Source organism: Microplitis demolitor, chromosome 10, assembly GCF_026212275.2.
Source record: "Microplitis demolitor isolate Queensland-Clemson2020A chromosome 10, iyMicDemo2.1a, whole genome shotgun sequence".
NCBI classification, from domain to species: domain Eukaryota; kingdom Metazoa; phylum Arthropoda; class Insecta; order Hymenoptera; family Braconidae; genus Microplitis; species Microplitis demolitor.
This window is the reverse complement of record NC_068554.1, coordinates 4,749,459-4,767,829: the sequence shown is the minus strand read 5'-3', so window position 1 is coordinate 4,767,829 and position 18,371 is coordinate 4,749,459. Positions and strand designations below refer to the sequence as shown.

Sequence of the window (18,371 nt, the reverse complement as noted above, 5' to 3'; positions counted from 1 at the left end):
TATTCGATTGACCCTATCAATTACTAATTATAAGACTAATTGTTTAAACTGAATCTCTGAAAATAAAAAAAAAGTAAAAATGATAACTGCACTAAATATTTTTTTAGCAACTATTCTTCAGTACTTTTTGTGCAATGGTTTAAGCCCATGAGCTTGCAAGCTCGTTTGCGAAGAGTTAATCTTTTGAGAACCTTTCCTGGTTGACGGTAATCCCACTTACTTATCCCCTAAAGGCTCGATGGGAATTAGGGATCGATCAACCGTTAAAAACAAGAGAGACATCACGGAGAAATACTTTATCCAAAATCCTGTGAAAGTCTTGCGGATAATCTAGTGACATCTAAAATTTTATTTTTCAGTACTATACAGACCGTAAACTTTTAAATACTTAGCACTTGGCGCGCCAGCAAAAAGTTAAAATATAAGTTCACGGGTAGATAAATTAATAAAGAGAAAAGTAAGATTTGAAAGTTTAATGTCAGAGATGACAATAGATGCTGCTACCATTCCGATTGAGCGGTTTTAATTTGTAAAATAAATTTAATTGTGTGATAGACGAAAGTTAAGAGATGGAGACATTTTATTATTATCATTGTTATTATTAATTCTTTTATTGTGTCAATAACATTGTTAATGTAGACACTGAATAAGGAAGCGGCCTATTGTGCTGATCACGGGGAGTCTCGCAGTGTGACTTGCTCACAGCTTTGTAGATGACGTTATAAACATATTGAATGAGGTTGGAAACGCTTACTGCGATAATACTCAATAGAGTTATTGGATTTGTTAGGTAACTTGTCGATTGCCAATGATGACTTTTATTATTATTGTTATTTAATAATCGTGATGTAGAATAGTTCAAAGAGAAAGCGGTACAATCATTAGTTATTCGGTTTTAAATTTAATATGAAAAAAAAAATTATGATTGAAATTTTGAAGTTTGCTGCACACGGGAAAAATTACTATGTGAAAGTAAAATTAAATCACAAGTGGAATTTATTCATTTTTACTGTGATGCAAATAAAAATTACTATTCTATACAGAAAAATATTTTTGTTTTTAATTTATGATGCAGAAAATATCTTGGGGCAAATGAAAATTTCTAGTGTCAAGAAATTATTTTTTTTCTGTGCATAAGCGAAAAGTACAACCGCTTAGAAATTATTAATTTACAATTATATTTTTTATTTATGGAATAGTAATTATTACTCATATCCAAAGTAAAAATTATCGGTTTTCATCATTTGAAGTTTTAGTTTACTTTCTACACAAAAAAGAAGGATTTCTTTACACGAAAAATTTTTACTTCCCCGAATAAATTTTTCGCATTATGAATCGAAATCGACAATTTTCGAGAAAAAAATTCTTTTTTTTCTGTATACACGAAGAAAAATTTTTAGTAAAAATTACTCAAAAAGTTTGATACTATGAAGACATGTAGTAAGTATCCAAATTTTTGCTATGCACATTCTAAAGTTTACTACTCGATAGCATGTAAATGAAGTGCAATTTCTACTAACAACATAATCAAAATTTAGTTACTGGCTAGATGTCCTTACAGTACCAAATTTTATGGGTAAGTTTGACTCAAAAATTCTCTGCGCGTACATAATAATTGTAACCAAATTTTGAATTTCATATTTTTTTCGTGCAAATGATCCAGTACCCGATCACTCATGTGTTTGTATATTTACCCGAGTCGAAATATTAGACGTAAATTGAACGTTTTCAACATATTGAACACAAATTTAACGATTGGTACGAAAATTGAATAATTTTTTTGTATTTTGGTTCATAAAAAATTGGTAATTTCATGAGCTATGATTTTAATTTAATAAAAACATTAAATAATTTATTTCCATATATGTAATCACAGTTTTAAATACCTTGACATGAAATAATCTATGAACAGATATAAATATATAGTGTTAAAGATAGAAGTATGAAGCTGAACAAATATCCAAAACGTTCAATTTACATCTCATATTACGACTCGGGTATATTTACTAAATATTACTAAATATATCTATACAAATACTAGCTTTCTGATCGGACACTAGGTCTTTTATTTTATATATTTTTCGCTTAAATTAGTATTTATCAAAAAAAATTGGCGTAAAATGAGACATGATACTTTTTGTAGTTGACTGAGGCAATTTCACTTTATTCTCAGTAGCAAACCATTTTCCACATTTTTTGTAAATTTTACAAAGCAAAAAAAAAAAAAAATAAATAAATAAAAAAAAGAAATAAATAAATAAAAAAAAAATAAATAAATAAAAAAAAATGTCATATTTCAAACTGTAAAAAAAAATCCAGCATGGATAATATGTAGATATTTTTGTTCATCATAAAATTTCTCTTACTAATATTTATAAAAAATTTTTTTTTGCATCCCAATGAATGGCCCGGAATTTTATTATTTTATTTGCGGAATCAGACTTATTTTAAAAACATTTATTTTCAATCGGACTTTAAATAATATTTATGTTAAACAAAACCCGATTTATTTTTTTTGTTCTATTTTGTTTCCAGTTAAAATTTCAAATATTCATTCAGAATTCACGTCAGTATTTTATCCACAACATTTTTATTGTTCGTAAAGATTTTAATTTACTTCCAGTACGACCTCGTTCAATTTCTGGCTATTATTTGATACAAATGTTAAATTATAAATAGAGGTTGGTACTAAATAATAAAACAAATTTAAAAAACATATAAACAGAAAAAAATTTTATTTTTCAGTCATAATTTATATTTCTTTCAACACAAATTTGTAAAAAAAAAAAAAACAATTCTCGGTGAATTATCGCAAGATTAATATTTTATACACATATATATATTTATATATATATATATTTAAAATTGCAATTTCTAAAGAAATAATTACATTTTGAATACAACAATCCTCGGACCGTTTATTTTAAATAAACTATTTTTACAACTCGACTTTTACTCGGCACAAAAGGGACTATCGTATTCAATTGGAGATCTCGTTAAAAAACTTTCATACGCATTGTTCAAATAAATTGACGCATCTGATCGTTAAAATAATTTATATTTCCAAAAATAACAACCAGCAGAATAAAACCATTTAGCTTCCAATAAATATCACAATTTTTTATTCCATACAGTTTTAAATAAATTTTAAAATAACTAAAATCATTAATTTCACGTTATCTCAATTCCTTTGAACGAAATCCCCAATTTTAATATTTTTATATAAAAACATAATAAATAAAAAAATAAATGCTACTTTACAGTTCCATCTCAAGCTCTGCACTTATCAAATTTATGATTAAAATGTGTTATAAAATATCACTACAGATACCGCAATTGGCATCCGTTTTTTTTTTATTTTCATATCAATAGTAATAATAATTATAATAATAATTAATTAATCAATTACTACAATAAAAAAGCTACATATTCACAAATATTTGCATTTAAGTACTTTAATTTCATAAAATCCATATAATTTTTCCTCAATTATTCACAGTCACTTTACATAAAACATTAAAAATTCAATTATTAATTAATTAATTTTTTTTTTTAATGATTATGAGCATCTACGACTCAATCGTATTTTTTTTTAAGTAACATGCCCACAATCAATGATTAACAATAATTAATAATTATTAATAATCAATTAATTGATTTAAAAAAAAATAAAATAGTACGATAGCGAACCCTCGCACAATTTAATTATAAATTTTATTTACATCCGTCTATCTAATTACCAACTAATTCACTGACTTTACATAGTGAATAAAATATTTTCACAATTGGCACATTCCATTCTCAATACACTCATTCCAATTGTTTACTTTATTTTATTTTATTTACAAGTTCGCGCAATCATTTGTTAAGATATTTAGACTAATCACTTTATATACATATTTTAAATAAACCGCGCGCTGAACATTTGCACAAATAATCCATTGGATGAATAATGATGACAATGGAAGGTATGAGTCGTTGGTCTATATAATGATATATAGAAATAGTATATTTATTAAATATGAACCGCAACGGTACGGGTTCCACTTGTTTGATTATTGTGTTGCCTGCGCACGGGAGGCGGTTGCCGTCTCTGATTGTTTGTTCTCTGATTATTTGGAACATCTGGTAGAGCAAATCTCAGTTTTTCCCAAAACAATTTATCGCCCCACTGTAAATACGTGTTAGTTTTTAAATATAACCTGATATCTGGATCAAGATCGCGTTGGGGAACGTCACCAACTAGGACAAGAATCAGCCTTCGTCTGCGATCGCGAAGAACCTGATGATGGGCTGACTTGAAGTCGAATCTGCACCACTCGGATTTTATGAAATTTTCCGAGAGGACGATGATGGTTCGTCTTGATGACTCGACGGCCTGGACGATCGTGTCCGCGATGAAACTACCGACTGGAAAATCCCGGTAGTGAAGACACAATTTGTAAGATGGGTTGCCCATTTCTAGAACGGGGGCTAGTTCTTCGACGACAAATGCTTCGTCTTTAGAACTATAACTGACGAAAGCGTCGAATAGTTTATCGCGATCGTCGCGGTCGAATTCGGTATTTCGGTAGAAAATTCTGACCCCGAAACGCGAGTGGAACCAGACACGGAATTCCTGTCGGAATATAAATATCAGCATACAGAGCAACATGACGATCAGAAATGCTGCCAATGTTGAAATTAGTAGAGGTAAATAGTCTTCTAGTGCTTGTCGCTCGATAATTGTTTTGGTTAAATTACTCTGTATGCCGTTGTCAATGTTCATGAGACCCGTACACTGTTGGCTGTCACTGGTACTTGTACTGGTGCTTGTACTTGTACTGGTACTCGTAGCTTGTGTTGAATTACCAGCTGCAATAACAGAAAAACCAAACTCGTTGTCCCTGAACACTTGATCACCGTAAACCTCGAACTCCGTGACATTAAATACGCATCTCAGTTGATTTGAATCGGCGACTCTATTCTTAGCAGCAAGTATCCATTCGCGATAAACCTCCAGATAATCACACTCACAAGACCAGGGATTCCGCGATAGGCTCACTTGGATTGATGCCGGCAGGGCCCAAACCGCCAAGGTCGTCAGACGGTTATTTTGCAACTCCAACACACTTAGCGATTTTAATTGCGAAAACGTCCTGTTAGCTATTGTCATTATCTCGTTGCCATACAGATACAAGTATTTCAAATTGTCTAAGCCCTCGAACTCGTAGCCGCGTAACTCTTTTATCTTGTTATTTTGTAAATGCAAGTCCTCGAGGTCACGCAAACCATTAAATGACCTATTCTGAACCAATTCAATGTTTGACGAATTCAGATAGAGGACTTTTAACTTTTTACGACCAATGAACGCGTGACTCGAAATAGTTTTCAAATCGTTCCCATCTAGGTACAGCCGTGTCGCATCCATGGGAATTTGCTCTGGTAGCCGATTAACGTGACCACCAGCTGAACAATCGACGACATTTGCTGACCACGATTGATCGTGATAGCATGTACAGTTCTGCGGACACGTCATTTCACAGTCACACGCATCAAAATCACAGCAATGACACAGTGCAAAACAGTGGGAGTCATATTTACAGAGAAATTGCGAGTGCGAAGCTTCAACAAGTGGCACATAAACACGTTCCCGATCATACAGTAACTTGCAGTAAATACTCTCAAGGTCCATAACATTTGGATATATTCGTGACTGATTTTGACGGTTCACTCGTTGCAGCCATTCCATTGTACAATCACACAGATAATGATTATCACCGATATAAAATTCCGGTAGTGATTTATCCGCAGGGACAGCACTGATTCGCAATGCATATGTCTCCAAATTTTGTATGCGATTGCCCTTTAAATCGACATGAGTCAAATTAGGTTTTTTAAAAAATGCATAACTCTGTACTTTGCTTATCAAATTGTCATTTAAAAACAACACTTTAACACTCATTGGTATTGCGTTACCCGTTATTTCAGTCAGCTTATTCTGACTGGCATCAAAAGTGCTCAGTTGTAATTGAGTTTCTATTTCAAAATAATTACCTAATTCAGTAATATCATTTGAATGTACATCTAACCACTGTAATCCAGTCGGTATCATTGCGTAATCAAACCACTTAAGTCTATTGTCACTTACATTTAACCACACTAAATTTGGCAAATTAGCAAACAAACCGTTGATTGCCATCAACTGATTGCCATCTAAACGAATAGCTTGTAAATTTGTGTTGTCATCAAAAGTACCGGGTTCTATGTACTGAATTCTATTGCGAGACAGATTTAGTATCTTTAGCTCTTTTATTTTTTCAAAGATACCCTTTGTCAAATTCCCAATATGGTTTTCCGTAAGACGTAATCCATATAATTGCGATACGTGATCAAATGTACCGATTGGTATCTCCGAGATAAGATTTTCCCCAAGATCAAGTGTACGTAATAGAGGCGTGGCTTTTAGTGCATCCGGTACTGCGGTGAGTCGATTACCGTTAAGATGTAAATCCTGGAGTGATGAGGCGTTTCTTAACGAACTTGGATGTAATATCGTCAAACGGTTATTATCTAATGACAGTAAACTTAATACGTATAAGCCACTCAAAGTTGTTGCATCGATAACGGTCAATTGGTTGTCACTGAGCACCAATGTGTGCAAATTGTACAACGCTGAGAATGTATTTTCTGGCAAAGTTTCGATAAGATTTTCTTGGAGTCTCAGAATTTGTAGAGAGTACAAATCACGAAACACGGTTGATTCTAATCTTGAAATACGGTTTGATGACAAGTCTAGAACGACAAGACGAACGAGACCGCTGAAGGTTGCGGCATTTACCCATTCGGTTGTCAGTTCGTTTTTTGAAAGATCCAAGACCAGCAGCTGGGTCAAATCATTGAATAAACCAGGTGGCAGGACATTAAGCGAATTATTGCGTAGATAGACTTCTTTGAGATTGCGTGCTTCGGTGAACAATTCGGGAGGCAAACTTGTTAAGCGATTGTTGGACAATCTCAATACCGTTAAACTCGTTAAGCCTTCGAAAGCACGATCGGCCATAAAACCAATCGCGTTGCTGCGTAGATTGAGAGTATGCAGCCTCGTTAACCCCGAGAATGCTGCCGTGGGTAAATTTTCAATGCTATTATTACTTAAATCCAGTTCACGTAGATTCCCAACGCATCTTCCAGCGACGTTGTTGAAATGGAAACTAGAGACTTCTCTCAGTCGATTTCTCGTCAAATTGAGTACTTCGAGACTGCTTAGCGAACACAGACTACCCTCGGGCAGACTCCACATGTTATTTTCCCCGAGGTCCAGTCTCTCGAGCTTCGACAGCTCTTCAGTAAACGCCCGTTGCGAAATATCCAGTGCCATCGCTGACCAGTCGGTGTTGTGAGTACGTACTGTAAGATTACGCAGCTCTTTGAGTCCTCTAAATGCATCATCCGACAAATTACCTATTTTACAATACTCAATAACGAGCTCCCTGAGCTCAACCAGTGGCCGAAAACTACCAGCACTGAGCGAGCTCTGGTAGAAAAGTGCATCGCTGCACTCAAGTCTCAGTCTGACCGTGTGCTGGGGCTGTATCACACTGAAATTAGTATTCTCCAATTCGCTATTTATTGTTCTCAACCTGCAGACAAGTGATACGTCATCCTCACCATCTCCAACTGCTACCCATTTACACTCATCCGGGGCTTTATATCGTAGTGCTTTGCTCAGTGATGCCCCAAGAGATCCAAATATCGTGCCGAGGAGTATTGCAAGAAAGGCAGGGTTCCCCTGCATGTTTGGTCGGTAACCTGCGGCTGTTAATTATTACCAACAGGCACCTATTTGTTTACGTTATCCTATAAAGAAAACCACTGTTCACTATCGAAGATGGGACCGATAGACCCATCTATGTTGCAATAATCATCAACATTTGTTATTCATTATACAATACATTATCATTACTAATTCACTATTCACAATTAACACACCATTCTTTAACTGTTATCGTAAACTTAGCTATCACATTACACATGACACTGTATCCAACGATTATCCTATATAAATTTAACATCAAACGGATTCATAGATCCCAGTTAGTTGATTATAAATCCGTAAATCCGTGATTATTAATTCGTTAATCCATTTATTCCTTAATCCCAAGTTCCTTTATCCGCGTAACTAGATTGTCGGCTCAGTATCAAATTAAACGGAGATTATAACGACGCGTATGTGTGAGAACATATATATGTATATGAATATATAATATAAGCTCGAAGAAACGGGCGAGCGTGGATCCAATCAGACCCACGTTACTTCGAGAACTGACTGGTGGTAGATGGCCGGCAAGTGACTCGGGGCCCGCAACAACCATCATCAAACAACTTCCCCGCGCCTCGTTCCATCCACCGAGTCCCTCTCTCCTGCTCGTTACTGCTGTAAGCGGAGTCTTGGCTTGTCTGCTTGGCTTAACTCCCTCTCCAGGCTTTATATTCACCTGGCCCCGACTGCTGTCTTGAGGCCTATAAAAACAAGACCGGTACACTTTGCTGTTTCTATACACCAGTGGCTCCAGGTTTACCGAGTCTTGTCTCTGCGACTAGAGTTCACTATACTCTTTCCTCACCAGCAATACGATCTTTTTCCAATCATTCATCAGAATCACAAATTCAAAACCACCAATTTACCACCGATTGTCATTCAAAAGACCTCCCAAATCCCACTCTGGCAATGACGGATTTAATAATGACGTCACTGTACTTACGAATAAGTCTTACGTCTGTGAAAATGGGTTTGGAGCTTCTTCACAATGTAACGGGATTACCGACGGCTTTTCTTCACTATATGTGTTTAACTCAGTCTCCAAGGTACAGAGTACTATCTCAGACTTGTTTCTTGTCTCTTATTCTCTTCAGTCTTAAACTTATTTCTCATTCTTTGTCTCCGTCTTCATCTCTATATTCGTCTTCGTCTCTACCATCTTCCACTGTAGCTCATTTTATACTCTCTCACCAGTTACTGTCGCGATCGTTCCGACTATACGTGAGCGCGAACAAAAGATTGATAAAGGGACACCTTACCCAAGTGTCACGTACTGCGCCCATTCATTCCCATTGCAAAGCGACGCTCGTTATTCAGCCTAGAGCTCCTAACTTTTATTCGGTATTTTCAATGCCACTAATCTGCTGCAGACTTAACCCACCTCCAGTCAATAAATAAAATTACCTTTTAGAACAAAAGCAGCCTTACCAAAATTAAATTGTCAATTATAATTAAAAGCTCTTGTAAAATAATGTTGTTTATGAATTAGCAATAATTACTAACACATTGAGTGTGAAAACGATTGCCCGTTGCATTATGTGCCGGATCGAGAGAGTAGGCCCGTTAAGTGGTCTCCCATGGCGAAGCCTACCCCCTGTCAAGACGGAGCATCTTCTCAGTCCATACCGGTCCATACCCGTAGGGGTTTTCGTTAACCGCTTTCTACATAGCGGTCTCTTATTTTTCACTCTCAAAAACAGCCTCACGGTAATTATACCTCTGTACATCTATATTGATTACTTCGTGCCTGAATGTGATCAGTTTTGCTCTGGCAACTAGAACCGTGAATAAATTAAACCCGTTACGTTAGAAATCATTACTTTAGCGAATGAGCTCTCGAGACTTTTAAAACCTAGACGTATCATTTAAAATGTCATACGCTCGTTTGCCCCAATCTTTTATACACAAAAGAAGCATACATACTTTATTGTCCTCCTCATTAAACCCATACACGAGTTCTCAACAGTTAAATGTTGACTCTGTTATTGTGCTGATGATTTATAGACTCTCTGAGCCTCGGTTAATTATTAAATTGACCTGCTACAACATCTGACTTATTAAATTGTTAACATTTAAATAATTATAATACTTTTCTTATGCTGTTTTCTATTCTGGTATTTTATTTAAAACTCAGCGTTAACGCATTGAAAATAAATGACTGGTAAATAATACATAAGTGTACAATTTCACACGTGATCCATCTGTCTTGCATGAAATAAAGTCACGCTTGGTAAAATAATCGCTTTGGGGTGGAAAAAAAATAGCCTGGCATGTCTAGTGTTTTCTTGCCTGTGATACGGTTGACAACATCCAGTTGCTCGTTTAGCTGGGAGATGCTGTTTTGCCATGGAAGTATGTCTACTGTGTGCTGTATGTACACTTAAATAAACAGCAGGTAAACGTGTATTAAATCGAGATTGCACGACAGTCAGTCATAATTATGAATCAAGCTTAAGGGTCGCTGTATAACAGACACGCGATAGCGACAGATACCTGGCATGCGTACTGTCTGTACTAATGTAATGTAATGTTGGTAAAAAAAATATCTAGCTGCTGTTGATGCTGCTGACAGTCGGAGGGTGGAGGGTAGAGGAGATGAGACCAGATGAAGAAAAAACTCAGGATAAAGGAGTGAAAGACAGAGAGAGAAAGAGATAGAGCTGGTTGACGTGAGGAGGAGGGGGAGGGAAAGGGGAGAGGGCGCCTAAAGGATGAAATGAGCAACGGTTGGCAATATTGCTGGTACATTCCACCGGCTGCGTCCATCCGGAGGTTGTATTTGTTAGCTTTCTGTGTATCTTGTACTTGCATCTCTTTCTTATACTTTTGTTCATGTCCAAGGAGGTCTCGTCGGTCTCGTCGTCTTACTCCCTGGTATTTTACAGTAGAAATGGTTGCGTGATGCCCGGGAGCTCTGCGTGGCTCACGAATTTTCAGCTCGTCCATAATTTCTAGCATAATGCTTTTTTGTTTTAAATATTAATACTTAATAATATAATTATTAATTTGATGTCAATTATTGTTATTATTATTATTATGATTTTTTTTTTTAAAAGTAAATTTTTAAGCGGGAATTTAAAAAGGGAATTTAGCGACATTTTAGTCGGGGGAAAAATTTAGCGAGTCCAATCAACCATATAAGTTTGGCTCGGCATTCGTGTTACGTCAGCAACGATAACTGGCAGTGGTTGGAACGTGATAGCTACGAAATGGATGCTCTGTTCATGCCGCGGGCGCACGAGAAAACCCGCTCGACCTTTTTTACTCCTAGTCTGATGATAAATCAGCCGGCCGGCGCCGGATCAAAAGACCCACCAACCTACCGCTTTATAGACGATAGACCCACTGAGACAACACACTACTGATCCTACTTTTCCTTGTTTATCGTCACTTTTATTGTTAAATATCGTTATATATTTTCTGATAACATTAAGACCTCGTTTTTTTTTTTTTTTTTTAAATTATAGTTAACTGTAACTTTTTTTCGAAGCATCAGAGTCATATAAATTCCTATTATACTACCAATAAATTCGTTTTATTATTTTTTTTTATGATTAAATAAATAACGTTGAAAAAAAATTAATGAATTTATATTTTTATCTTAAATAATTTTATTTTCGACAGTTAAGTTTTATAAAGTTAAATGATTCTTTAGATATTTATCGGACTATCTTGATCGTATTTAAATAAAAAATATCTTCAATCAATCAACGAATAAAAAAATAAATAAATAAATGTTTTTTGTCGAGACTTTTAAAATATTTACGACTTGATGTGTATAAGGACTGGGGCACGACGGGATATTTTAACAAGTAACTCATTTTTTTAGATTTCAAGTACAAAAAATTTTTCCTCTTTGTCTAAAATTTTTCATTATTTTCAAATAATTTCAATAAAAAATTTTTTTTTAATAAATAGGGGAGGGGCAAAACGGGGTACTTAAGGAAGTACCAAGTTTTTGAGGACTCAAATACACTAAATCTTTTTTTTTTCATGATATTCAAAGTAAATAAAAAAAATTTTCAGTTACCGTTAAAAAAAATTTTTTTCATTTTCCCCCTCCCCTTCTCCTACATCATAAAAAATCGGGAATGAATCCAGAGTGATTGTGGACTTTAATTAAATCCAAATTCACTGGCTTTTTTTTTACCAAAATTTTGACGTGTTCCATTATGCCCCGGTTTCTTAAGAAAAACAACAGTAAATAATTAAAATTGTTTACATCAAAGATAATCTCCTTGTTGAGACGAATCGTGATTAGAAACTTGATAAGACAAAAAAAACAAAAAAAGATCTCCCAGATTGGGGAGAAATCGTATGTGAGAAATGTAACATATGTAGGATCAGAGAAATTCCCGAATTCGAGTGTGAAATGAGTAAATTGAGTGGAGCGGTCTAGAGTATAAGTTACCACACTATTTCAACAATGTCTATACATGAAAATAAAAAAGAAATAAATAAGAAGGCAAAGGCAAAGCAAAGAGAAAAAAAAGTAAGACGAAATAAGAAAGAAGATTGATCGAAGTACGTTAAGAGGCAATAATCAGGCGATCTCCATTTCCAGAGACTCTGAGCTGAGTAGAGACCAATCTATCGGGCCAATGACTGAGTGAATTCCGGATTACGCAAGAGTAAGAGAGAGTTATCAATCAAGAGAGATGGTTTACGAGCTAAAAGCGTGCCTCGTCACTCTTTTAACTGTTGTCGTATTTTTATTATTTTTTTTTTTAGCTCTAGTACTTATGGGGGATGCGTGTGTGTGTGTGTGGGTTAATATGGATATGTGTGAACCCAAGATACAACATAGACAAATAGTAAAAGGATCAGTGACCGCGCGTTATTTTCAATCTAAGCCACCGTGTCGGATCTCAATCCAACCGATCCTTTTCTAAACTATTCTCAGGCTGAGGCCTTACTCTTGTTATCACTGATGCTACTACACTTGGGTTAACATTCAGGCGAGAGAAAGGAATTATTTTTTATTTTTTTGTTATTGTTATTTATTAGTTACCACTTGCAACATTATTTATAACTGTCTATCTCTTAAAATATCTTTTTTTATATTTTAATTAATTTTTTTTTATTTTATTAATATCCAGTTAATTAATATGATTAATTACCCATTTTTTATATTTAATATTTATTTATTAATTAATTGGTAATTTTTATTTAACAGTCAGATTAATAATTAACGCAAAAAAAAATTTTGCATTTATTTTTGTCGAGTTATAAATGAAAAAATTTTATTTCAATGGTTTTATTCCGCACTCGTACTGAGGAATTTAAATACTTGATTAAAACAAATTTTTTTTTTAAGAGGCAATTTTTTTAACCGTCACAAATTCATTTTATCCAAAAGTTTTTTTTTTTAATGATGAAATTATAAAAAAACATTTTTTGTAATGATGCAGAAGTGGTTTTGTCTATTTTGGTTCATCAGAATTTTTTGTCGCTTATTAACTTAAATAAAAAATTTCGCTCTAAAAAAAAAAAATTTTTTTTTTAATTGAAAATTTTATTTGATAAAAAAAAATTAATTTTATCGACAAAATTTAATATCCTCAGGTAAAGAAAGATTTCTTTATTCAAGATTATTACTTTCAAGAGTTGAATTTTTCACTCCAATTTCTTTATAATTAAACAGTATTTTCATTAATTAATTAAATTATTGGTGATTGAAAAGGGTGGGCGTAAAATTGTGTAATTTTTAAATACATTATATATAACATAAATAATTATTCAAATGAGTATGATTCTAAAATTAGCAGACAATTCCAAATTTTCAGATTTTTTTTTTAACTCATAAATTACAAAAAAAAAAAATCTAAAAATATGCACCCTTAGAAAACGAAATAAACTAAAAGTGCAATTTTTTAAAATCTTTTTTTTTTTATAATTTATCGTTTTAAATAAATTTCAAAAATTATCAGACGTTGGCTAACTTCAGTATCACATTAAGTACATGGCAAAATTTAAATTTATCCCAATAATATTCATTAAATTTTTATATTTTTTCATATGTAATACATTTTTTTTCTAATTTATATACGTAGTTTTTTTTACACCGACTTAACACCTTCTACACCGGTGTTATGTCATTTGAGTACCGTTCTTTTTACAACGTATGCTCAAATCAATTTGTTTTTTGTGTGCATACTTACGAAAATTTAAGTTAAGAAATTTAAAATTTATATTTTTAAAAATAGTCACGATATGAACTAAAATAGTGATGCTGTTTGAAAACGTGAGAGTAAGTCTAGTCTCAAGATGTAGCAATACATTGAGTTAGATGAAGAATGAGACCGATTTCCATATCTCGCTCTCACTGGTTATGATGCACTATAAATATATAAATATATATATATATATATATATATATATATATATATATATATATATATATATATATATACATACTGTTAAACATACCTATATATTTATCCATACATTTATGTAGATATATAGATATATATATTAAAGTCAAAGAATGTGCTTTCGCCCGTAAAGATTAAAGAATCGGGTCTTGAGTTATATCGCTTATTGTTTTAGACGGAATCACGAATTCGCGGTAACGCAGTCACGATAGGTCTCGTATTTTTTATTATTTTTTATATAATGTCGTGATCAGCTCTTTCACTTCATCACTCTCTCGATTCGGTCTCTCTCTTGCTTGTAAACTCTTATGATGCTCCTTTTCTGAGTTTTATTTTAAATTCCTCATCTTCTTCATTCTTCCTCATTTTAATTCCATCTAACACATAATACATACTCCGTATGCTCCTCTTTATTCAACGCTCACGGTTGTCTCTTTACTTCGTCAAATCAACGTCCCCATCTCGGTGCCGTACAATATTACTGTGCATAACCAGCAGAAAGTGAAGCTTTTATTCGCCTCTCACGTTCACCTGTTGCAGTTTTATTCACTTGTTTAACTTACAAAGATGCTTCTCATGAAATTTATTATCATTTTTTATTTTTTTAACTTGATCTTTTGTCACTTTCGTTGGTTTATTATTCATTATACAGACAAGTGGTGATAATTATTTTTATTTTAGTAAATAGAGGATTTCGGGACATTATGGGGTACTCAAGAAATTTTTCAAAACTCCAAAAAATTGTTAAAAAAAAATCGATGTTTATTTTAAATTGATATCCAGTAGTCAGAATAAAATAGAGGGCATTAGAAAATTTTAAGAAATTGAAGAAAAAAAATTTCCCATCTTGCCTCGGAGAATTTTTTTTTTTTTTTTCAAAAATATTAATTGATCTTCAAAAATTCATTAAGTAGAGAAAAGGGGCAAAATAGACCTTATGAAGGAAAATAAGTCCCAAAAAAATGAATAAAAAAAATTAATTACCTAGGTAAAAATATTTGGTCAAAATCACGTCGAAGCCGTAAAATTTTATTGAAAGAGGCCGGAAGTTGACCGAAAAATTTTTATTCTTTATAAATAGGCCGAAAATTGACCGATGTTTGGCCGACAATTGAATTGGTCTTTTTAAAGCCATAGTATTTTTTTTTTATAAGTTTATGGGACTTGAATTAGGATTTTAAAAATTTTAAAGTAGAGGGATTTAGAAAAATTTCGAAATTTCGAGAGTAGAATATAAAGTCAGTAATCTAAGTGATTAAACACTATAATTTCACTTATAATTAGGGACAAGATTTTCGCCTTAATTTTGAAACGAATGATTCAAATGTTTGATATTAAGGCGAAAATATTGGTTTTATCAGAAAAATTTTCAAACAAAAGTTGTAGAAAATTTTATTTTCTAAAAAAAATTTCTCTTATGATTGTTGGATACGACTAATATTTTCACCGTAATTCCAAATTTAAGATTCATAATGATTGATTCAAATTTTTGATAATTACCAAAATCTTAATTTTGAAATTACAGCTTCCTTATTAGTCATATGAAAAAATTAGAAGAGACATTTTTTTTATAAAATTGAATTTTGAACAACTTTTATTGCAAAAAAATTTTTTATACGACCAATATTTTTGCCATAATATCAAAAATTTGACCTAATTAATTATTAATTATTATTTTTAAATTAAAACAAAAATCCTGGCCCTACTTATAATGAAAACATGTAAAAAAAATTTCAGATTCTTACTTTTTTATGGGGGTCTATTTTGCCCCCCCTTAAAATTTTCTTATAACTAGATCATATTGATACCAAATAATTGTCTTTAAAAAAAATATAACTAGTGAGTAAAATTTCCATGATTGAATTTATTTTAGAGGGTCCATTTTCCCCGCTCCTCTTTTATAAATAAAATAAAAGTATGAACAGTGATTATCATAAAAAAAAATTATCAAATTTTTTCACATAAAAATTAAAAATTAATCTCGTTCTGTCCCAGTCGACTCTAAATAAATAAAAATTGTCTGGATTTTTTTTTCTTTTTTATCGAATATAATTAAAAAATGAATAAATTAATAAACAATAATAATAATAGTAATAATAATAAAGCATTTGATAAAATGAAAACTACCCTTTTATGTTATACAAATTGAATTTAATGATAAAATAATAGCGAAGCAGATTTATCGAGTATAGACCAGCCGAGAGAGCACAAAGGATAAAGTTTTAATTAAAAATTATTAAGTTATATTATTGTTATTATGAAAGATAACTTTTATAGATTGTTTTATGAAAATTAAAGCGCTAAAAGGATTTTTGTCGAGTTTTCGATAAAATCTGTATTTAATTATTATCATGTACGAGTACTTGTTAAAGTATTACGAGTCAATGAGTTGAACAAAAAGCCAAAAAGCCCACACATGAGAAGAGCGGCCAGACCAGACCGGAAAGCTCAGAGTGAGTTCAAGAGATTGCGATGTATGTGAGCAAGAAGAGACTAAAGGTTTTAATGGAATAAAGTCTCCATTACAAAGTTGGTATACTCAATTATCCGTATGCCCCGAAGTATATTACATCAGTTATGATATTTTAACTGCGACAGTTACTCTGTAGCTACAGTCCCGTACCCGCAATATCTACAATTACCGAGCTAACAAGAATGAGAAAAATATTATTGCCGTTTAAAATATAAATTGTATTAGATATTTATTATCTTTTCATGGAAATTATTATGAAGATTCTTATATTTTTTTTTATTACGTCACTTGGTAATAAAATTTCTTGTTCGTAACTTAAATTTAGATACGGGATTTTTTAAGTTGGGTAAAATGGGCCAAGCGAAACAAAATCCACAAGAATTTAACAAAAATAAATTCGTTTTTTTTTTAAATAAAATTTTATTACGAAAATTCGTAATTTTAAATTTCGCGGGCATTAAAATTATGAATTATTTTTCAATTAGAAATTTTTTTTCAAAAGTTTATAAATACTTAAATTTGACTCCTATGAAAAAAATTTATAGAAAAAATATATATTTTTAATATATTTAAAATATACACAAATGATATATGTATATAATATGTGTAGAAAATAGATTTTTAATAGCTAACTTTTGGCCAATTTTCGTATAAATTTTATATTTCTTTAAATGTAATTTACATAAATTTAAATTATATCTTAGAATATATAAAAATATAAAAAACAATATATTAAATACATATTTTTATTATATTTTATATTCTTTTAAATAATCAGACCGATATATTTCTTATAATTTTATATATTTTTTAAACATTTTCTTACATGCATTTTCTATATATTCCAAGATATATTTTAAATATATATATATATATATATATATATATATATATATTCTTAAATTACATTTGAAATATATAAAATATATACGGAAACCGGCCAAACTCAGCTATTAAAAATATATTGCTTATATATATTTTATATATTTCAACATATATTTTTTTTATAAATTTTTTTCATGGAGGGACTGTTAATTACAATAAAAACAATTAGTTTGACAATTGAGCCAATAATTAAATTTTCCAAGCAATTAATTTTTTTTAATTAAAAAAAAAAAAAAAAAAAAAAAACAGAAAGTCCTTCATTACGACATATTTAAGCCGTATTAACCTACTCAACAATTATTTTAAATGATAAAATATTAAATTTCACTTATAAATTAATTTCTACCAGAATGAAAAAAAAAAAAAAAAAAAAAGTTAAATAATAAAATTGAATGTAAGCTCGTGGGTTTAAAATATAACAAGATAATTTGTAAAACGTCATTTGTACTGATCTACCGCAGATGAGATTAAGGATACTAAGTGGTAGTCATAAACCGCATTGAGTGAAAATTGAGTATAAAATTAAAAGTCAAACGATTAATGCTCTAGCGAGTACAGCTGCGTACTTATATCTGTGCTAGTTAATATTAAATATGCATATCTATATATCTATATATACAGCATCCGTGTATAAAAGAGTAGTAGTGAGTTGGTTCATTAAACTTTGTGGACACTTGCGTGATATTCCATCACCAAGTCTACGCTCATCTCGTCGCTTGATGGATGGATGTATTATATCTACATGCAACCAGAGCAAGAGTGACTAATAATTGCTGCCGAGTACCCAAGTACCCAAGTATCCAAGTATCCAAGTAGCTAACAAACTTGTTCTTCATAA

At 31.8% G+C, this 18,371-nt stretch overlaps 2 protein-coding genes across 2 annotated transcripts in view; one reads left to right on the top strand and one right to left on the bottom strand.

Moving 5' to 3' along the window:
- LOC103580293 (lysine-specific histone demethylase 1A) overlaps positions 1 to 18,371 on the top strand; it is a 201,100-nt gene that overhangs the window by 110,676 nt on the left and 72,053 nt on the right. The gene's annotated exons all lie outside the window — the stretch shown is intronic.
- On the bottom strand, positions 2,808 to 8,338 carry LOC103580292 (toll-like receptor Tollo). Its single transcript, XM_008561996.2, has one exon. The coding sequence runs from the start codon at positions 7,775 to 7,777 to the stop codon at positions 4,016 to 4,018; it is 3,762 nt and encodes a 1,253-aa protein (XP_008560218.1). The 5' UTR covers positions 7,778 to 8,338; the 3' UTR covers positions 2,808 to 4,015.